General features: G+C 40.7%; 1 protein-coding gene across 4 annotated transcripts; it reads left to right on the forward strand.

The window, feature by feature from the left end:
* Positions 1-6,134: 6,134 nt before the first annotated feature.
* LOC106909720 (homeodomain-interacting protein kinase 1-like) lies at positions 6,135-21,419 on the forward strand. 4 transcript variants are annotated; one of them, XM_088005502.1, is made up of 18 exons: positions 6,135-6,462; positions 8,765-9,495; positions 9,580-9,771; positions 9,851-10,032; positions 10,150-10,273; positions 10,376-10,495; positions 11,136-11,222; positions 11,324-11,508; positions 11,618-11,768; positions 12,466-12,652; positions 13,534-13,652; positions 15,074-15,208; positions 16,145-16,305; positions 17,112-17,183; positions 17,526-17,693; positions 17,774-17,994; positions 18,078-18,190; positions 19,422-21,419. In XM_088005502.1, the coding sequence occupies exons 2-18, from the start codon at positions 8,767-8,769 to the stop codon at positions 19,923-19,925; spliced, it is 3,450 nt and encodes a 1,149-aa protein (XP_087861628.1). In that variant the 5' UTR covers positions 6,135-6,462; positions 8,765-8,766; the 3' UTR covers positions 19,926-21,419. The 4 variants fall into 4 exon arrangements, with proteins under 4 accessions (XP_087861628.1, XP_087861629.1, XP_087861630.1 ...); XM_088005503.1 differs by having other exon boundaries at positions 16,148-16,305; XM_088005504.1 differs by lacking the exon at positions 15,074-15,208 and having other exon boundaries at positions 6,136-6,462.
* Positions 21,420-22,462: the final 1,043 nt, after the last annotated feature.

Genomic DNA, 22,462 nt, shown 5'->3' on the forward strand with positions numbered 1-22,462 from the left:
GCATATTTCTGTATATAAACTGACGAGGTAAGGGGATACAAGGACCCTGAAACTTTTTCATAAGAAGACTGTATTTAAGATTATAAATTATTTTACTTCCCGTAACGAGAACTTTAGACAGAGATCTGGGTACACAGGACGGCATATTGCTTGTAAATAATGTAGATAATACAGACTAAGTAATGTGCATGAGATTTAAGACAAAAGAAACAGCTAAAAGAACATGTTAGTGGCTATGGACTGTGAGAGGATTTTAACTGCTTCACTTTAAGAGTATCCAGTATAAGTGTTATTGAAAAAGAACATTTTTCTTAAAAGCATGCAAACGAAAAATCTAACATTAGAACTATAAGTGGGAAAACAAAGTAAGCTGAAACCATGATCTTTCAGACAAAAAAAAAGACAAAAAACACAAAAAAAACATTTACACTTTGTGCTTTTGTTTCTTGGCTAGCAAAAATTAAACCCGTTTTGCCAGTAGTGCCAATCATTATGAATGCTACTTTTGCCTAACAAACACAGTATGTTACGCTGGGGAAACCAGTGCTCTAAAGTTATCAGCAAGATCCACAGAGGCAGCACATGCTGACAGTAAACAATAGTAAACCTAGTTCTAGCTCAGATGTAGACCTACAAGTCCTGAAGTTTGTCTGAAAAAAGGTAGGCTTTTGCATAACATGATGACGCAAGTATAAAAGACGATGCTAAAGTTGCCGATGATGATAAAATGTGAATGCTATGGCTGGTAAATAATGAAGAGAAGAGGTGGGTGTAAAAAGTCTGCACACATTAAAATGCCAGGATCCTGTGATACAAAAAGATGTTCATCTCTTACCATCTTTAATGTGAAACATAGGCTTATATATAGGTGTTGGTGTATAAGATTTAATGTGAAACTGCTTATTTGGTTAATTTCATTTGAACTGCATTGTACAGGAAGACATGGGGGGAGCTTTGTGACCTTTTGTCTGGGAAAAGGGACTTTATAAATTCAATTTATTTACTGTTTTTTTCTGTGAACCTTACCGCTCAGTTAAAAACAAACTGAAATCTTTTAAATAATAATAATAATAATAACGTGGTTGCATAAGTGTGGACAACCGTAAGCTAAAGCTTTGCTGAAACATGTTCTGATTTTATTACAGCTTGTGTTGGAGTCTGTCACCAGGACGCATGTTGACTTCATAATATTTGTTCGCTCTTACTTGAAAATTATCCAAATCTGCCATATTACGAGAACGTCTCCTGCACTCAGCCCTCCTCAGATGATACGTCCGAGCACCGGCTGTTCATCTTCAGCTTTATAGCAGAAACCTGAAGGTTTTAGTGCTGACTTTTCATAGTTCTCAGAAATTATTTTATTTTCACTTCCACCAAAACAAAAACAACAAAAAGTCCAGCCTTTTTTTTTTTTTTTCTGTCAAAGAAAATGCATTCCCCCACCTGCTTTTGGAAGACTTTGAAGGTTGCTCTACAGATTTTTGGTTGGATCAATCTCGTCGTAAGAAAAGGCATTTGTGTTGCCATCCTAACAGCCCAGGCGTGCGAGAGGTACAGGAGATTGTTGGAGTTCAAAAACAGCAAAAGAGGATCTTACGCTCCTATACAACCACTTTATTTCAGGGGTTTTTGTTTCGCCTAAAAGATTTCAGTTTGTTTGTTTAGGAGGAAAAAGTTTATCTTTGTCACTTTTTTTTTTTTTTTTTTTTTTTACATTACAAAGCCAGAGGTGTGTAGACTTTTTATATCCATTGAACATCTCTTACTGTGTGGTTGTGCTCCAGCAACATACTTGCTTTTATTAAGACCATCGATCTCACCTACAGCAGATCCAGTCCGGCCTCCAGTCGAAGCTTTCCATCTTCAAACAGAATGTCTCTGAACTCATGTTTTTTTTCTTGTTTTTTCCCTTTATTTTCTTTCTTTTTTCTTTCTGTCTTTCTTTCTTTCTTTCTTTCTTTCTTTCTTTCTTTCTTTCTTTCTTTCTTTCTTTCTTTCTTTCTTTCTTTCTTTCTTTCTTTCTTCCTTCCTTCCTCATTGTCACTGCCATAATTGTATGACATGTAGTTTAATCTCGTGGAAAGTTTTGTTTAGAAAGTGCCTGCTCAACAACCGAAAACTAATATCAGGAAGTATTGTATATTCTCCAGAAAAAAAAATGTTCCCAGTTATCTCTTTATTTTCCTAAATTGTGTGTTAAAATTGAACTTGACAGTGTTCTGCTCTCTGTTAAAAACCCTAATTTGTCTGGTATGAATGGACGCTCGTGGCCTAATTGATCATATGTGTGACTATGTCGGGCTAACAAATATGACGGTATCGCCCCTTACCTTTGTGTGTACTTATCAGAGGAGGAAAAAAAAACATTGAATTCTGCTTCTGTCTATGAGAGGCACTATAAGCCAATTCGCAGCATCAGTATTGAGAGACTCGTGTGTTTTCTGAATCTCACTCTTATTTTACTCCCAGAAAATAATCTTTTTCTAAAACAGAACTCTAAAGTCTTTATCTGGCTAAATTACTTTCATAGACATCCCTCTTTGTGGATTTTTTTTTCTTTCACTCAGTCTCTGACTCCAATGTGCTCACACACACAGCGTGGAACTCAAACGTACACAGTCTGGCTCGTACACAAATAAGGCCACACTCTTTCTCTCATGTGCTTATGTCTTTGGGAGGCATGAAATCTCTCCTTTAGATTATACTCAGGGTTGAAGAACAGGGAGATGGTATGTGGATTGCATTAACACAAGTGTCCCACATGTGGAGGCTGTGTACATTTGCGTGTACGTGCGTGCGTGTGTGTGCGTGGTTTATAATATAACATCTGTCCAGTCACTGTGTTGCACCTTCAAATTTAATGTGAATGTTTGAGACACATGCTCTTATAACCCCCCCCCCCCCCCAAGAAAAAAAATCACTTAAGGTGTGTCATGGATCAAGCTTCCAACTTAAAAAAAACCCAAACAAACACGCAAAATACTCCTAGGTTTGTAGATTTTGTCTAAATTTAAATGACATTCAAAGCAAGTATAATAAGAAACTACACTGATGCAAATGTTCTTGACTTTAATGTACTCATAAGATCCTATAATGGGCAGTTTTTTTTAGATTATTCTGAATTAGAGTATCTTGCAGTGTCTTGCAAAAGTATTAAACGCTTGAACTTTCTCACAATTTGTCATATTACAATCCCTGAATTTGAGGTTTTTTTTTTCTTTTAATCTTTTGGTAATAAAAATATGAAAAGTGTGATATGCATTTGATGCAACTCGCCATATTAATTCTATGCAGAATTTAGTGGTGCAATTAAGGCTGCATTAAGTGGTCTCTACCAGCTCTTCAGACCTAAAGAGACTGAAAATTGAGCCCATTTTCTTTGCTAAAAAGTTCAAGCTCAGTCAGATTTTACATCTGGGGCTTTGACTGATCATTCAGTCCGGAATATGCTCTGATCTAAACTATTCTGCTGCACCTCTGACTGAATATTTAGGATCATCCCAGTGGAAAATTCAGCTCTGACCAAGTCTTTTACAGACTCTTGGTTTTCTCCGCAGGATTTATTCCTCTTTTTAGCTTCATGCATCGTCTCGTGAATCTCCTTCCCTTCTATAGATGCCAGGTTGGTTCTGTCAACAAATTCTCCCAGCTGAGCTCAGCAGCTCCTCCAAAGTAACTAGGAGCTGATTGAATCTTTCTCTGATTAACGCTCTTTATGCTAAGCCACTCAGTTAGACTGGACAGCCTTGTCTTTGTAAGGTTTGTTTTACAGCTTTCCCCTGCTCTAAGCTTCTCCACGACTTCTCCCTGACCTGTCTTCTCTGTTCCTTGGACTTCAAGATGCTCAGGAATGTTCTCTATAAAACATCCGACTCGTTTGCGTGACCTTAGAGGCAACTGGGTGCACTTTACTTAGAGGTAGCAGAGCAAAGAGCGCTGAATGCAAATGGCTGCCACACTTTTCAGAGGTATATTTTAAAACATCTTGAAAATTGTGTATTCTTTTCTTTCACTTCATAGCCACCCGATAATCCCAATGAAATACATTAAAGTTTGTAGTTGAAACAAGACAAAATCAGGAAAAAAAAATTGCAGTGTTATGAATACTTTTTAAAGGCACTGTAAGTAATACATTTCCATCATCTTAACAATCTTCGTGTTTGGGGTTTATTATTTTCAGGTTTTTTGTTTTTTTTATCTAACTGACGGCCATGATGAGGACAGTTCCTCTTGAACAGACGTTAAACTGTCCTCCCTCTCTCACCACCAAAGCTAAAGATGACTTTGTGAAACTCCCTCACATATGTACACACACAGGCATCAGTTCAACAACTTGTACAATTAACAAAGTACCATCCCACACCACAGAAACTCCATCAGCAGGATCATGTTTCGCAGAGGATGGTGACTGTAAAGAGTATGTAACTAACATAAAGCAAAGACTGCACAGGTAAGAACCTTTGCCACAGCAGACAGGTGGCAAAACGTGCACAGAGGTAGCCTCTGTTCTCGTACGTCCGCCTGGAAACGAACCGTATAATCTTTCAGGCCTTGTTTCAAGAGGGCGTGGCCAAACACCACATTGCATGCTAGAATGGTAGACCCTTATAGATAACCTACGGCTAGACCTCTCCTTGCCTTCCTCCTCTTTCGCCCTGTCTTCCCTTTTCTCTCTCATCTCCTGCTGTACCATCATCCTGCCTGCCGTTGTGTTCTCATGCCGATCTCAACCGCTCATTTCTCTCTTTCTTTTCGTAGCCTAGTTTTTGATCCTTCTTTTTGTTTGTTTGTTTTTACAAACATGCATGCACAGGCATCACTAACTTGTTGATGTTTTCAAAAAGAATATTTTGTTGCTGAGGCCATGCAAAGTGTTTTTGAATATTGCCCTTATATGTGGAATATGTCTTCTGAATGCTTTACATAATTTCTGCTGTAAAATGAAATCAGAATAAAAAGAAAATTTGCACTTTAACCTATTTTTTTTTTTGGGGTGATGTTTTATTTCTTATTTTGTATATATTTCTTATATTCATTCTTTCCCCTGCCAAATGGCCCAGATAAAGTACTTCATGCAGGTACATGCAGGTACTGGAGAGTGGTGGGTTAGAATGTGGCTGAGGTGCAAAACTTGTCCAGTAGTCAAAAGTATGCAAAAGAAATAGATTTTTGCACTTTGAAAATATTTGAAAACACTTATTCCTTATTACATAGACATGAACACAATCATAAAAAGATTGGTCACCATTATGAACTATAACCTCTAGTTCTGATGTTTAAAATGTACATCATTTTTGCACACATTTTGAGTACTTCAGTAAATGATCTGGGATATTTAAATAACCTGTTTATGATGACATTACCTTTTTTCTCAAAGTAGACAATATCAGTCAGGATTAGTGAAATCAGAGTCCAGACTTGAAGTGTGCTAAAGATTAGGTTGACGACAAGGACTTCTTCCAATTTTAAAAGCTTGGGAGTTTCCTCTTGTGGTATTTTAATTACAAATACCGCAAGAAAAGTAGCAGTAAAAGCATTTATAATTAAGATAAAATAGTTAATTTAATTACACATATTACAATTATATCTGTGTTCGTAAGATATTAAAGTGTAAATACTTAACTGCAACTACTCGATTTCTAGAATAATTGTACTTGTATTTTCTGTATTCTAATAATATGTTACAAAATAAAACTTACTACATTCACCAATGTTTTCCATGTATTCAAATAAAGTGTTTGTCCCTGCAGTTGACATCTTTTAGAGAGAAGTTACATGAACTTTTCAAAGCAGCGTGAAGAGTATTTACTTAGGACTAAACGTTACAACACTCAGTTCCAACGTTAACAGAAAGTTCCAAGGCAATCCGGAAAATTACCAGTACTTACGTCAATTCATTTTTACCGTAAATATGTGGTACCCTCCTCAATATTACTGTTCTCTCACTGATTCCACTTTTTAGGACACTGTAGCATATACAGGAGTCTGGAATTTATTTTGTAACTCTAGATTTGGCATTATTTTTCAGTTACTCTCCCAAAAATGTAAAAACATGTGTTTTTTAATTTTATTTTTTGCTGCATCCGAGCCTTGGAAAATTTACCGTAAGTACGGTAGAAACCGGACATGTCGTAAAGCTTGCAGCTGATATAAGGCCGTGGTTCGTTCCGGAGAAAAGTGGATTTGGCCACTCCACGGAGGGCGGATTTTAAGAGCAGAGCAAGCGATCTTTTAACTATGAATTGTACATATTTTAGAAGTAGAGTATTTAATTTATCTAGAAAATGAGAGCTTTGGGCTTTTTCCTGTGGGAACTCGGCGCTGTAATGCTGACCAGCTCGCCTTCGACTGAAGAAACAATGCAGGCCTAGCTAGCGGAGGCTAATCGGATAACTGGCCGACCAGTGGGATTTAAACCGTGGACGGAGCTGTGATTTAAAGCTGTTGAGGCGACATAAAACGGTAGGTTACAACTGTTTATTCGTGTAAGTTTGGATGTATACATATATGTTAACATTGGTTTCATTTTTATGTATTAAAACGTGGGAGTTTTGAGGCCATGGGTGTCAAGAGATAATGCGTTAGCATGCTAGCCTTAGTCTGTTGAGTAACAATCTTTGTGCTTTTGGTTGAAAAATCCTTCAGAGGTGTGCATATTTATGGATACATTTGGGCTAAAAACTGACAGAAACTCATAGATACACTTTTTAATACATAAATATGTATATATTCTAACACTAGTGTTAGGAAAATCTGTTCTTCAACACCCTGTCAGTAATAACCTCTTTGTAAAGGTTTTTTTTTAAAACTTACCTGCTTTGAAAGAATATTGTGGTGAATTTTGCTTTAGTTGGGTACAGCACATGAAGCCATCCTTAAAAATACAATTTCTGTATTTCAATCTCATAACGATGCTTTGCTGATTAGTTTGTCGCATGTAATTATACAGGTATGGATTATATAAGAAACACTTTCGATTTCCAAAGTTTTTTTGTTTGTTTTTTTATCAACCTGTCCGCATAGAACTAAAATGTATATCTTTTAGATATATTGTTATCTCTTTTGTTATCTCAGAAATTAATGATTTAAATATAATAATGTTCTCTGAACGACAGAGCACATTGGCAGCTTCAGATTAAAACGTTTTGGGCTTGTTTTAGTTGTCCTAATCTCACTAGATCTGGACAGATTTCGTTGGGAATGTTAATGTAAGTCGGTATTGGTGAGTATATTGTCCAGGCCTTGTTCTCTTTTTTTTTTTTTTTGTCCTTCCATTTTCCCTGTGAGGACAGGCCTTTGATGTCTGGGAGCCCATGTTGTGTGACGGTGTTCCAGTGCACAGTTCATCTCTACTGTCATCCATGCTCACGTTTCAAAGTTTCTCTGTATAATTATGTTGAGACGATATAAGCAGTTTTCGTTTCTCTTCTAATGTTGTGACAACAGTTTCTCGAGATGCTTCCAGCAGAGACTGACCCTCCCACCCCTTTTTCAGATCCATATCGAGCTTAGACCGTCTGATGTCATTTTTTCCCCTAAAATATAAAACTATACTTTTTTTTTTTTTTTTTTTTTTTTTTTTCCCCAAGCTTTCCTGTCAGTAATTATTTTGCGAGCAGGGACGATGTCCCGTTTTGTGTGCTTGTGTTGTTAACCAAGGGATTTCTTATTCTAAGAGGATAATGACTCAGTTGGTCATTTAAATGGTAATTTAATGCTGGCTTGATTTTTGAACATATCATCGATTCTGAAACTATCAAAGTTGGAGTTTTCTTTAGCATTCATACCCAAGAGATATGTAGTTATGTGACCTGGTGGTCACCTATTGGTAAAAAATTTAATTGTTGGGTTTTTTACAGGTTGATCAAGTGGTAAAGTCTGCATCAAAATTCCTTAGTGCATCCCAATAAGAATTTCCCTACTACTATGTCAAAAATATTCAGAAAAGTTAGGACTTTTCATATAAAAATGTGAAAAGTTGTGACCCAAAATTACAAAACTGGAATAATTTAAGCAATATTCTGGACTCCCCCCCCCCCCCCCCCCCCGCATTGTATACAGCAATAAAATGTTAAAACTCCACACAGAAATTGGTGAGAGCAAATTTAAAATAAAACTTTAAAAGCAGTCTCCCATTAATCACAAAGATTGACAGTTTCTAAAATGTATTTGATATTTTCCTGCATTTTTAATCAATTATACACATTTTTAAAGTAAAAGAGTATAATTTTTGGTTAATTTACTCTTAAAGGGGCATTATTCAGCCAGCTGTCACATTTACTTACACTATATTTGGTGATTTAAAGTTTTCTGTTAAAACTTTTGAGTTATTTATTGATTTATTGCTGGGCTCCAGACATTCCACAAGACAGCTTTTTTTTTTAGAAATGGTATATGTATTTATATCTATGTCAACAAGAGTTGTTTTCTCAAGTAACTCAACTCTTGTTTTGACTTAATGACATTTCAGCTCTGTTCACAAGCTATATCACTAACACGAAGGGGGAAAATTGGCTGATGAGCGACATTCCGGGTGTGTTTTCTTTACATTTCTCGTATAAATTATCTGCAACTCGCAGAAGCAAATAAGATGTTGTGGAGGAGGTATCGCTGCTAGTTGCATAATCATACATTCAGCGCTATGCGCAAAAAGCTGCAGCCACAGACGTATGGTAATATTCCCAATTATACATTGGGGATGCTGATTATTTTCCTTTTTTCCCAATTGTTGTAAATCTCTTTTTTTTTTTTTTCCTTCTTGCAGCAATGAGTTCACAGCTGCAAGTCTTCTCTCCCCCTTCAATCTCCTCCAGTGCCTTTTGCCGAGTTAAGAAGCTCAAGGTGGAGAGCAATGTTTGGGACGTTTCCACCACTGAAGCCTACGGTTCCATAGCAGGCCAGTCGGCGTACGCATTCACCCCAGCAATGGCCGTGCCTCCGTTTGCGCCGTCGCTCGTCTTCCCTCCCGCTGCCACGGGCTCCAGGGGCCAGGTGGTGGTGCGAGCCGCTGATAGCACAGGTAGCCTTCCTCGCGGGTCCAGTCGACGCGTCCCCGAGCAGGCGACCTCTTCGTCGTACAATCACGAGACGTCGTCGGAAGCGAGGAGCCAGAGGCACGGCCAGAAGAGAAAGATAGAGGAGGTCAGCGAGGGCAGCGGGAGCGGGTGTGGCAGCGTTCAAATCCTGGAGGAGCTCTCGGCTCCCGCGGCGACCTACTCCACCCGCACTGGCAGAGGCGGGGGAGGCGGCACAGGCCAGTCCATACCTCACTCGGCTCCGACCACCAAGAGCAGCAGCTCCAACGGCGAGGGGGATTATCAGCTCGTACAGCACGAGATCCTCTGCTCCATGTCCTCCAGCTACGAAGTCCTAGAGTTCCTGGGAAGGGGCACATTTGGGCAAGTGGCCAAGTGTTGGAAAAGGGGCACCAATGAGATCGTGGCAATCAAGATTCTGAAGAACCATCCTTCATACGCTCGTCAGGGACAAATCGAGGTAAAGCGCGTTCGTGATTCAGTAGGTAGAATCTCCAGGAAAACCAGCGTTTGTTTCTAACCAGCCGGTTTCTGTTCTCCACAGGTGGGCATTCTGAATCGGCTGAGTGCAGAGAACGCAGACGAGTACAATTTTGTGCGCTCGTACGAATGCTTCCAACACAAGGGCCACACCTGCTTGGTGTTTGAGATGCTGGAGCAGAACCTGTACGACTTTCTAAAGCACAGCAAGTTCAGCCCACTCCCCTTACGACACATCAGACCCATCCTGCAGCAGGTCGGCTGAACGTAACGTCTTCTTTTTTTGTCGTCGTCGTTGTATTTCAAGAAGTTCTAACAGCTGTTTGCATTTTTAGGTGGCCACAGCACTGATGAAACTGAAGAGTTTAGGACTGATCCATGCAGACCTGAAACCTGAAAACATCATGCTGGTCGACCCGATCAGGCAGCCGTACCGGGTGAAGGTCATAGACTTCGGCTCTGCGAGTCACGTGTCGAAAGCTGTGTGCTCAACCTACTTACAGTCTCGCTACTACAGGTATTTTACTAATCTCGACACAAGCTGTCATTTTGGAAACACAAAAAAAAACAAAAAACATTTGGGATCAGATTTGTCACTTCACTCATTAATTGCCGATTGCCGTCTGCCGTCCAGGGCTCCAGAGATCATTTTGGGCCTGCCGTTCTGTGAGGCCATCGACATGTGGTCGTTGGGCTGTGTGATCGCTGAGCTGTTTTTAGGCTGGCCTCTTTACCCCGGAGCTTCCGAGTACGACCAGGTCAGTGTGGACGTTGGTCAGATCTTAAATCTAATCATTCGAAATGAGGAGATGCAGTAGATCGTACAAAACAAACTGATTCCTTGTCCTCTGCGTCTCCAGATCCGATACATTTCTCAGACTCAAGGCCTCCCAGCTGAATACCTCCTGAGCGCCGGCACCAAGACCAGCCGCTTCTTCAACCGAGGCCCGGACTCCAGCTACCCGCTCTGGCGGCTTAAGGTTGATATGGCATACTAAAGCTTACCACACGTCTACTACTCAAATGTAGTAGATGACGACTAGATGGAAGCATTGCTAAATTATCCCGGTTTCAAGATATTCTTGTAGCATAATAAAGTCATCTACTGCACAGACTAGAGCTTAGCTGAGAAAACTTTAACCATCCAAAACAAATCAAACCTTTTTTTAAAGGTATTTTTAGGGTTTTATTGCAGAAAACGTTTTTATGAAACACAGCTTAGATTTTATTTCTTAGAGAATTTTGTACAAATTGTGCAACACAGTCGTTAGAGGTTAAAAACAAAAGTAGAGACATAACAGACTTGAAATGGTAAAAGTTTATCTATTACATGACATTGCAACTTTATCAAGTAGAAATCTGTGTTGCTCTTATAAAACTTCCTACATGTACTTCCTATTTTACAGATCAATGATCTGCCTCATAAAACAACAAGTTTATACAATTAAAGCTGTCAACAAATCCTGCCCCAATTTCTTGACGCACTGTTTCATTGAAATTCTCTCATAATTGGCATAATGTTTAAGTTCTCTCATAATTTGGTTCATCATTCCAAAATGGTTTTATCGCTAAAGATATACATGCATTACATTCTTTGTTTTTTTGTTTTTTTTTCCCTAGACACCAGCAGAGCACGAAATGGAGATGGGTATCAAATCGAAGGAGGCCAGGAAGTACATCTTCAACTGTCTAGATGACATGATGCAGGTACGCTTCGTCTTTAGTTTGTAGACTTTGTTTTAACGTCTAGGAAATCTTCTGAAGTATTTGTCGATTATGAAACCGTTTTCATTACTTTCTGCGTTCAGGTCAACCTATCATCTCATTTGGAGGGGACGGACATGCTGGCTGAGAAAGCCGACAGGAGAGAGTTCATAGATCTCTTGAAACGGATGCTTCGTCTCGATGCTGACAAGAGAATCACTCCCACGAAAACGCTGGGTCACCCTTTTGTCACGATGAGTCACCTAATAAATTATCCGCACAGCTCACAGTAAGTGGAGTTGGGGAGGGGAAGTCGAATCAGTTTTTTGGAGAAAGTGCTTACCTAGGTGTAGCTCCTAAAATATTTGGCACTCCAACTTTTTTTTCCCCCTCCCCAGTGTCAAGTCATGCTTCCAAAATATGGAGATCTGCAAGCGCCGGAGCACGTACGACAGTAGCAAGTCTCTGTACTCCACCAATGCAGTTCCCAGTGCTGCCGCAGGAAACCTCACTGTTACCTTCAGTAGCCAGCTTAACCAGCATAACCAGGTAGGAGCCGTGCGTGCAAATATGTATGCACACCTGGCTGTAATAGCACACACTCAATGTGGGTGTTCATTGTTTTTTTTCTTTACTCTCTGTCAACATGCATAAACCGGTTTTTAAGCCTTTGACTCTGCTTATGTCATGTATCAGGATAAAGTATTATAACACTTTATCCTGATATCAAAATGTACTTTCTACTCTTCTCAAAAAGTTAGAAATTGTTTTCAGCAGAGTCCAGGTGTAACTTTTCAAAGACTGTGCCACTTTCTACAGAAGAATAATTGCAGAGATCTTTTGTCTTTCCACTGCAAAAACACAAAATGTTACCAAGTATGTTTGGTCTAGTTTCTAGTGCAGATATCTTTGTACTCTCGAGATGAGACAAAACGAACTTACAAGCAGCAGTTCAGCAAGATAGAGGAGATTTTTTTTTTAGTCAGTTTCTTAATACTGATAAGAAAAAGTACTAGAAACTAGAACAAACATACTTGGTAACATTTTGTGTTTTTTTGCAGCGTGTCCACTAAGGTGGTGTTCTCTTGAGCTGGACAGTAACATTTCAAGTTATTTCAGGGCAGTTATGTCAGCATTGACGCTGTGGTTTATCAGACTCTGTGAAGTATCTAAGATGAATGACGGCAAACATGTGTTCCTGAACCTTTAAGCCTTCTGGTGTTGATCAGTGTCGTCATCTCAACAGGTGCCTTCTGCAGGGGGTGCGGTGCCTTTGCTGAACTACCAGCCAGCTCTTTACCAACAGGCCACTATCAACATTCCTGGTTTGGCTCAACAAAGCGTCCCACTTCCAGCCCGTCCTGCTGGGCTGTGTACCCAGACAGAACCGTTCCAGCAGACCCTTATTGTGTGTCCACCCTCTACTATTCAAGGTAGACCATAGGCTTATAGTCACACAGCAGTGCTCTTATAATTTGTCCTGCATTCCCAAATACTAGACTAAGGCAGTGGTTCCCAAAGGTTTTCATGCTCTACCTTCTGCCCCTTCGGAAACCACAGAAAATGCTTCAAAATATGTAAAGAATATCAATTTTTACAATGTTTTTCCCCCACTTTTATTCACTATTCAATAATTATTGCTGTCGTTTAGCATAAATGCTGCCTCATGCATTTTAAATTTAGTTGGCCATGAATTCTATGGTAAAATTTTTATTATCAGGTAATATAACTTTATTCATTCTGATGTCATAAAGTTTTACCTGATACTAAACAAAAACCACCACAGTCCCCTCTTGATTCCAAGAAAATATGCAATATAGATATTTTTATATTTATCCCACAGTTCCAACACGAGTCTTGTCCAATAAAGTAAAGTAAAATCTAAACTTTGTTTCATACACTTGTCCATTTTTCCTTGTGCTGTGCTAGCTTGAGGCGAAAGCAACTTGATCAGAAGGATGACAAAGACAAATATTATAATTATATATATTTAATATTGAATATATATAGTTCAGTTTTAAGTTATTTTAACTTGTATTTTATAAATTATATATATTCAGTTTTACATTCATTTCCTTCATCTTCCCAAGTTTCTGAGGCCACCTTATCGCCCCCTGGTGGCCACCTAGGGAATCACAGCCTCCACTTTGAAATACGTTGTACTATAGAAGCCTTGCATTCTCACAAATATGCTAATAAACTGAACGTAAAAATAGGGTTTAGTTTTATTTGGAAAAAAATTGTTTTTTATAGTCTTTTGATTTTTTTTTTCCTGGTTTTGTGTTTTTGTTCCAATTGTTGTTTTGTTTTTCAGGGCTACAACCATCGAGTAAGAGCTCCAGCTTCCCTGTCAGGGTGGAGAACTCTGTACCTATAGTACCTCAGAACCAGTCTGCTCAGTCACTGCAGATCCAACCAAGTATGCTCACCCAGGTAAGCATTTTTATGGTATTCGAATATGTTCTTTTCACATTATCCCTATAACCTGCAGTGGTTTTTGCTAGATTCTATGTGTTACATCAACACGAAAGGGTTGGGAAACAAGATACAGGACTTTCAAATGTTTATAGAAGTCAAATTGTAAAAATAAATAAATGAGAACAACAGTGATTCAGCTGTTAACTTTTACTCTTATTTCCATTAACTGCTGATTTGTGATTTTCAGCACTAGGAGAGCTGAAGGACTGGAGTTAAAGACGGCTAAATTTAATGCAGCAAGGTGATTTTAAAGAAGTTAAGTCATCAGAAATAACATTTACAGGTTCAGGGAAAAACAATCAGCCACGAGCATTAAGCTGTTTAAACTCTGACGGGTGAATATAAAATGAGCGTAATGTTTTTCTTGGCTACATTTACCCATGAGCCTCTGGTTCCTGAATAAAGAAGCTCATTCCTTTGGCTAGCTGCAGAGTTACTGGTACCAGGGTGAAGGTTTCTGGTTGGAGACTCAAAGAACTGGTGTTTAGTAAACTCTAGCACCAGTCTGCTACTGGAACCAGTTTAGTAGAGATGGCCACAGGTTAGCGACTGTGTATTGTGGGAAATTGTTAGCAATTTGTTTTAAAGTATTTTCTAAAATTGCTGCAGTCACGTTTCTCTGGAACCTGTTAACTAATTTAAATAAAAATTATGTTTTTTTTTTATTATTTATGACAACAGTGCTGCATCCCGCTCAGACTTTTTGCACATTTTAAGTTTTCAGAGTCTCTTAAACCTTTTTTCCCCCCCAATTTAGCTGCCTAATAATTTTGGATACCTTGATCCAGGGCGCTGATCTCCTTAGGCCTCACTCTCCCTCATTATGCTTCACCTCATACTCTGCGCTTAAGCCCATAAACCTTGAAGTTTACACAACTTAGAGTTGGGAAAATATGTATCAAAATATATTCTGTCCAAAATTCCCGCTTTGGTAATGATTGTTCTCAGTGTGCTAAGCAAACACTGTCAAAAATGTGTTTGATCTTGACTTTCTTATATGTGAATAGTAGAAGAAACATAACATGATTTTATCACTGATAATCCTCTGACTACATGGATTTAAAGGAGGCAAAAAATCTTATCGGTTTTACAGTTTAGGTTTTTCAAAGGTTGTGTACATGAAGTTGCTTGTCCTTCTGTTGCGCTTCGGCTCTTTGTGGATTTGCTTTCAGAGCCGATTGGAGTGTTTTTTGAGATGTGGGGGGGTGTTGAGTACTCCTACGTCAGTCGCGTAGCTGACCAGTGTTCCCTCTGTCCGTCTCTTTGCAGCTGTTTGTGCTTCCCCTCAGCCAATCACAGGGCTGCAGGGCCTGACCTTGTATTTTTTTTACTCTTCACGTAACACTTCCCTCCTCTATCCTCCCTTCCTCCTCCAGGGTTCCTGCACACCCCTGATGGTGGCCACCTTGCACCCACCCCCACCAGGCATAGCCCCTCAGTATTCCCTGCCCCTGGGGCTGGGCCCCGGGGTGGGTCGGCCCACCCTCCTGGAGCACACGGCCACTGTGCTGGTAAAGCACCGACGGCATCCTGTGGAGAATGTCTCACTCACTAACACTAGCAGCTTTCCTTCCCCATTCTGTCTCTCCATTCGTTTGCAAGTTCTCCGTTCCTCCTGTGCCACACGTTGTATGGGGCTCGTCCTTCTCGTAGTTTCCAATCTCGTGTACAGACGTATCACAGTTGGTCCATGCTCAAATTCCGCCTTATGATCCAGCAGCACTTATTTCTTTCTTCTTTTTTTTTTGTACTTTTTTTGAAACTTGGTGTTTGAACATGACGTCAAAATTGATGACATTTCCCCTTTTTTATTCCCTTCATCATCCACCCATTTTCATTCCCCAGTTCTTCTCCCAATAGGTGTGCTCAGGGCATGGAGCGCATGCGCTGCTGAGTTGGTCTGCGCTTTGCTTGTTAGCTTCTCTTTGTCCTGTCCTGCCATCGATTTCCAGCAGCGGAGGTCGCAGCTGCGACCACTAAGAGCTCTCACACACACCTCTTCTGTTTCAGCCCCTGAACATGTGGCATGCTCTTTCCCAACATTTACGATCAGCAGACTGTTTGTCATCAGGGGACTGAACTAATCTGGATCTTCTTTAACAGGCACCGTGGTTCTGTAAATACTCGACTCTTTATCTGATCTGTTTACAGCGCTTCATTGTTTGTGCTTTGCATGGTTTCATCCTGTGAATTTGTTGCAGGCCAATGCTAGAATTAAAGGAATGGCTTGGGAAAGGTTGCTCGCTTCTCTAGCTTTGTGCTTTTGCCTGTAGACGATCCCGGCAACTGGCTTGTATTTATTTATTTACTTTTTTTTTTTTTTTTAGTCTGTGGATTTCTCAGCATGGCTTAATACGTCTTGCCCATGGCAGCAATTAGAAAACCGATTCTCATTTTTAAGTATCTACCTGGGTGCATCTACTCATGGGTCTTTTTGTCTTTCTCAGCAGGCTTGGCCAACTGGTACCCAACAAATCCTCATCCCCTCGTCTTGGCAGCAGGTCCCAGGTGTGGCCATCCATGGCTCCGCCCACCAGGCGAACGTCACAGAATCTCCCCTGGAAGCCATTCACTCGGGTGCCGCTGTGCAGACGGGACAAAGCTGGCGGTGGGTGAACTGGTTTAAAACATGCCGCAGGGTTGTGGGGCGACAAGGAATTTGGTGTACTTGCCGTTTCTTTTCGTGTCTCGATGTTGATTTGATGCCATTTTGGCTTCTGTAGGTCAGAAATGAGACTCCATGTTTGGAGGGGAAAAAGCTCAGAGTGTGGGAAGAAGACAGGGAGGCCTTTAAAAATGATTCTAGACAAATTGAGTTTTTTTTTTTTTTTTTCCCATATTTAACACTGTTAGTCAGTAGTCTTCAACATTGGAGCGTTATGACATTATTAAATACAATAACAAATAGTTATCACATAAAAAAGGAAAGAACTCAGAAATATAGAAGCTGAATATTGCATTACTTTTTTTAGTTAATATTTATTCCTCTTTATTGCTTTCAATTATTACTTTCTATTTGACTAAATAATGCTGAAAGCAGTACTTTTGTCTTGCAAAATGAACTTAATTGCTATTAAGAAAAAGCTTTTTTAAGCTCATTTTCTTTAGTGTCTCTCAGATGTTGGTGAGTTTTTTTTTTTTTAACTAGAAATCATCATCCCAAAAATAAACAAAGATGACATTTTGCATCATTTTATTAAGATGCTATGAATAAGTCAGAGCTCAGTATATTTTATGCCAAGGAACAAACAATTACTTTAGAAAATGTTGACAGGCTGTGATATGTTGATCTCTCTCTCTCTCTGTCTTTGTCTTTCCAAATTCCTCAGAATTGTATCTTCGCCATCTTCGTTTTTTTTCTTTTTTCTCTTGTTGTTTGCCGCGCTCATTTTTTAATTTGTTATCCCCCAACAGAAACGGATCTCAAGCCAGGACGCAGCAAGAGAGAAAGAAAGGAAAAGCCCGGTGTGGGGAGAACAGAAACAGGTTTGTAAGGTTTTTAAATGGTTGCGGCTTCCCTTGGGAAATGGCGTTGTGCCAGATGATGGCAAACGTAATCCCTTAATTAACTTTTTCAGATTAAAACCATGCCTCTCTGAGCCGCCCTCTGATGCTTTGCACGGAGCCCGTGAGAGGCTCGGTGACACTTGAGTGACAACAGCTTCTGTTTAAGACACAAAAAATGATTAGATGAGTTGAGGTGAAATGTCAGAAAAACCTTCAAATAATCTGAAATAATTTCCGCCACACCTTCATCGTCAGTTCTAAAATGTTGCCAGGTCTGGATGGAGAGAAATAAAAAACTAAAAAAAAATTGTTTCCATCTAGGGTTGTGTCCACCACATCTATCCTCAGCAGCGGCGTGACCCCGCCCACTTCCTCTGTGGCCTTGTCCCAGCCCATCGTCATCTCGGACACCCCCAGCCCGGCGGTCAGCATCATCACCATTCACAGCGACACAGACACAGAAGACGAGCGCAAGTTCCACCCGGCCAGGTGAGTCCAACTCTCTGCTCTGCCTCAAACTCCTCACGGCTTGCGGACCGAAATATTCCAACCAATATTTATCCGTCTAGTATTGGACTGAGCCGAACCGAGCGCACCAACGTGATCAGCTGCGTCACGGTGCATGACTCTGACTCGTCCACCACCAGCCCGCTGACCCCGCTGCCTCGCAGCCTGAACGCCGCCGGCCCCCTGTCGTCCCGGCAGCCCAAGTCCCTGGCAGTGGTGGCTCCTTCGGTCAAGAGCCAGACCTCTGAGAGGGCGGCGGCTTCACACGGCCGCGTGGAGACTGGTGAGGGCGCTGCCGATGTCGGTCGAGTTTAATTCCAAGCGTTAATGATAAATGGATAACGATTCTATCCTGTCGACCTTCAGGTACTTACATGAAGCCAAAAAGATCATCCAACCGGCAGCCCTGCAGCTCCGGGGAAAGCCTGGACCGAGCTGCGCTGGTCCCGAGCCAGTCTCACCCTTTGAACCTCAGCCAGGTGAGGCTTCGCCTTGTTTGTTTGTTTGTTTTGTGTCAATTTTTTCTTTTCTTTTCTTTTTTTAATATTAATTATACATCACAAGACAAAATCCATAGCAAGGGTGCATTAGTGTAAAGGAAAGAAAATGTGGGTGGACTGAATGAAATAACACTGACAGTGGATAAATAAATTTAAATAAGTAGTAATTAAAAAAACATTTTTATTTGAAAAGGCAGCTTCACTTTGCAGTCATATCTTGCGTAACTTGCTCTTCTAGACTTTCCTCTGTTTTCTGCGGTTTTCAGATCAGAGAAAGAAAAAAAAAAAGCACAAAAATGGGCCGTTGGAGCATTGAGGCACTTCCAGTTCAGCAATAAAGTATGAACATGTGTCTCTGGGGTATTTTATGAACAATTTCTGTATATTTCTATCACTGGATGGGAGAGACAACGATTATTTAAACGCTGTCTTTGTGCCAGACTACAGTAGATTTTGCTTGGCGGGGAAACGGTGCAGGAAGAACCTTCAGTTGGAGATGAAATCATCCAGGTTGTGGCTTGGCTCCTATTAATATTCCTGGAGTTTGGAATGAGGCATCGTCGTCTCCGTATCGCACTCTGTTGCCACGTTCAGTGTGTCATATCTTGTACAATACAGCTTTTATTTTAGTTTCATAATACAGTCTTTGTTTTGACCAAAGCATGTTGCGTCTCGATGTAATATTGTAACATCACAGATTTTCTCACAGATTATCATTTATATCAGATTGTGGACTCCGGCTGGACTAAACGTGTAATTTTCCTCCTTTAAAGTTGTGCTTTTCTATAGGTGTGGCGTTCTGCTTTAGTTTGTGTTGACTGTGTTCACTGAGGCAGATCTACGCCTTCAATCCAATGAGATCCTTGTAATCGTTCTGCAAACTGTGGTGTCAGCTAAAGGATGCAGAACCCACCAGAGTAGTTGAACTTTGTTGCAAGTCCTTTCAGTTTTCTGTAACTGAAGGCAGGAGCAAACTCGATTTACACTTTTACAAATTACTCCCAGGACTTTTTAGGAAGTCTTAGTTTCACTAAAATGCATAAGAATGACCTGCTAAATAAGAGAGGAGAGGATATTGACTGAGCCAAAGCTGCCCCCTGCTGGACGAAGCTATAATGGCAGCTGGGTTTGGAAATGATGTTGGTATTCCATGGATGTTTATAACTTTGTCTTGATCCAACAATAATGAATAATTTTTTCCTTGTTTTAGGTTCAGTCGGTGGTTTCTTCGTCTCAGGAGCGTTCGTTGGTCTCCCACGGCGACTCCTCTCTGCACCGCCAGCAGACGTTCCCTCCGGCTGTTCCCGCCTCTCACTACAGCTTCCCAGAAGTGACGGCCCTGGCCCCGGGCCCGGCCGCCGCAGCCGCTGCCGCCGCCGCCGCCGCCGCAGCGGCCAGCCTGTACACCTACCCAGCTTCCACGGCGCTCTCCTCGGCTTCCCAGGCCATGGAGCAGCTGCTCAGCCGGGGCCACGGCAGCCACGGACACTCTCCCTCCGCCTATGCAGCAACGTACGCCTCATCTTCGTCGTCCTCCAGGAGGGACTCGGCCGGTCGCAAGGAGTCGGTCAGCAGCCTGCTGCACGGCCTGCCCGCCGCCTACCAGCACCAGTTTGCGGCCGGTTCGCCCTACGTCAGCGTGACGCCCCGAGCTGAGGCGTACAGCGCCTACCAGCTGAGCCCCAGGCGCCTCACACAGTACCCCTACCTATAGGGAACCAATGCAATTATAAAAAAAAAAAAAAAGGTAGAGATGATCTACTGCCCCCCTTGCATACTATCACAAAGGGACACTGAAACTTAAGAATTACTGTCTGTCACTTAATTGTTTGCTGCTTTTAACCACAAGAAAGCATTTCAGCCCTAGCTATCTATATGCTCTTTTGGACTATTTTAGTGTATTTGAAATGACTTTTGGTATTATTTGTAATGTATCTTAATACCCCCCTCCCCCATGGCTCATATTTTATCCCCCATCCTAGTCGATCCAGTTGTAAGGCATCATGTTAATTTATTTTGTGATGTAAAAACATCACAAAATAAAACTGTGATGTTTATTTTGAGGTTTTGTTGTGAAGAGAGATCCTCCTCCTGTCGGTAGCAGCAGAAATGCTCAAAAACAAGCCCTTAGTTTCTCATGAGCCTTAAGTTTCCACACTAATCCCTTGAAGCCCTGTATTTATTTAGCGAACATAAATACTGTAACTCCCCTCCCCATTCCCCCTCCTTCCCATGTTTGTTTACTCATGTCGTTTTACTGTTTTCTTAAATTATGATGTTTATGGAAGAGGAAGCTCCGCCAAGATGTTCAGAGAAGAGTTGCGGCGAAAACTGTGATGGCTGTGTTTTTTGTTTTTTTTTTTAATTTAAATCGTGGTTGTTGTGTTCCTGTAGTGACGGCGTTTCGGACGGATCGATCATGTTTGTATGCAATAGAGAACTTTAAAACTGAGTGCTGAATGTACTGCTAAAGTTCAGAGCGTGATCTCCTTCCCGAAGCGATCATGTGAAAAGCTCTTTTTTTTTTTTTTTTTATTGATTCTTGAAGTGAGGTGTGGGGGTAAATAAAATAAAAAGCCCCCCCTCCCCTCGCTTCATGTGTACTGGAAAGAAAAATGTATGTATTCATGTGAATCCAGACTTTTAGGACCTACTATTACTAAAACAGATTTAAGGCCAGTTATTTTCTCGCCTGAAAGCTGTAACAAACTAAACCCCCCCCCTGTTCTGCACAAAGACGTATTTATGTAACAGTGTGTCGGGAAGACACTCCCAGCTGTCTGAGGCGAATTTTCCTATTGTCTGTTTTCAGGCCAAACGGTGGTGGGAGGGGTTTGGGGGGCAGAGTAGATCTGCCGACACACGCAGGCAGCGAAACCGTCAACCACTGTGTTCAGACATGCAGCTGCGAGGCGGCTTCTCCTGCCAGCATCGTCGTCGTCATCGTCTTTAAGGCGCTGATCTCTGGGTGGTTTGCGGGCTTTTAGGTTAAACACCCCCCCCAACCCCCCAGCTTTTTTTGTTTTCTTGTTTGTTTGTTTTGTTTTTGTTTTCCATCATCGGTTCTGTGTTGTAATGTCTGAGTATTTAACTGTATTTCATCCTAACATAGTGTAGTTAAAGAGGATGTTTGGTAGAGCTAATTCAGGGAAAAAGGGGTTCAAATAATCCACTTTCACTGTTTCCAATAAAATAACCACAATCTTAATTCATTTGCTTCACGACTTGTTTCTTTATTTGCCACACGTTCCTGAGCGGTGAGGGCGAAATCTGCGTTTTTCCATGCGAGTAAAACTGCAGATGAGATTTAATCACATTCTTCTCCCTCATAAACGGAGTTACTTCCAGAGAAGTGTTTTGAGGTTTTTGTTTTATGCTGGCTCAAGGTTTAGCTCTTGCACGTGACCCAGAAAAATGTACAGAGCGAGCATCGAGTTTTACTATCAGTTTAATGGTGAGTAAAGTAAGTTGGTTTTAGATGAAGCTCCTTCAAAGTTGAAAAAATTGACTTTAGTAAACAGGATTGTTAGATAGAATCGTAGCTGTGAGGTAATAAAAACCCAAATCAATTTATTGGGAAGATGGTTCTTTTTGTTCTTTTTTTTTTTGATAAAAGGAACTGTAAAAGTTTTAACTGTTGCAAAACATCTAAAAGTGCTTAATGACATAGACCAAAAACATGTAGAAATGTTTTGAAGAATACAATTCAGATGAAAGTTTAAAAGGGGACACATTCTCAGACTGCTAATAAAAATCCAAAATTTTCAATCTATTAAAAATTATTAAAATGCCCTAACCGGTTTCATCCGCGTATTCCTGCGTTTGAAACCGTGAGCACCGAAAGTTGCAGGGATCACTTGTTTTAGAAAGTGAAAACTCGGTTCATTAGGATGAAATATCTATTTCATCCTAATGAAATATTAAGTTTTTATGATTATGGCATACAGATGACAAAAGAAACAAAATTCACTCTGAAAATTATACTGCGAAAGCATATTCACAGAAGGTTGAGTGGAAGGTAAAAGTGCAACAGAGATAATCTTGAGAGGATTGTCGAGAAAAATTTTAAAACATTTGTGGAGCTTCACAAGCAGTGGACCGAGGCACATCAAGAACCCACTTAGATAAATCCCACATGAAGGAGACGAGCGACTTTTCTCAGTTTAGGAGAAAAAAAACCCAAAGTGTTCAGTTCAAAGTAGCTGAGTTTTTATGCTCTTAAATCAAGGTTCAGAATCATCTAGACAAAAA

This window comes from Poecilia mexicana, unplaced genomic scaffold (genome assembly GCF_051168715.1).
Source record: "Poecilia mexicana isolate PSO_F unplaced genomic scaffold, ASM5116871v1 scaffold_5, whole genome shotgun sequence".
In the NCBI taxonomy this organism is placed as follows: domain Eukaryota; kingdom Metazoa; phylum Chordata; class Actinopteri; order Cyprinodontiformes; family Poeciliidae; genus Poecilia; species Poecilia mexicana.

Excerpts from the sequence above, each read along its gene's own strand:
- LOC106909720 (XM_088005502.1), top strand. The coding sequence starts at position 8,767 with ATGAGTTCACAGCTGCAAGTCTTCTCTCCCCCTTCAATCTCCTCCAGT. Across the intron at positions 15,209-16,144 it reads AGCACACGGCCACTGTGCTG|CAGGCTTGGCCAACTGGTAC; the intron begins GTAAAGCACCGA and ends TGTCTTTCTCAG. Across the intron at positions 17,694-17,773 it reads CGCAAGTTCCACCCGGCCAG|TATTGGACTGAGCCGAACCG; the intron begins GTGAGTCCAACT and ends TTATCCGTCTAG.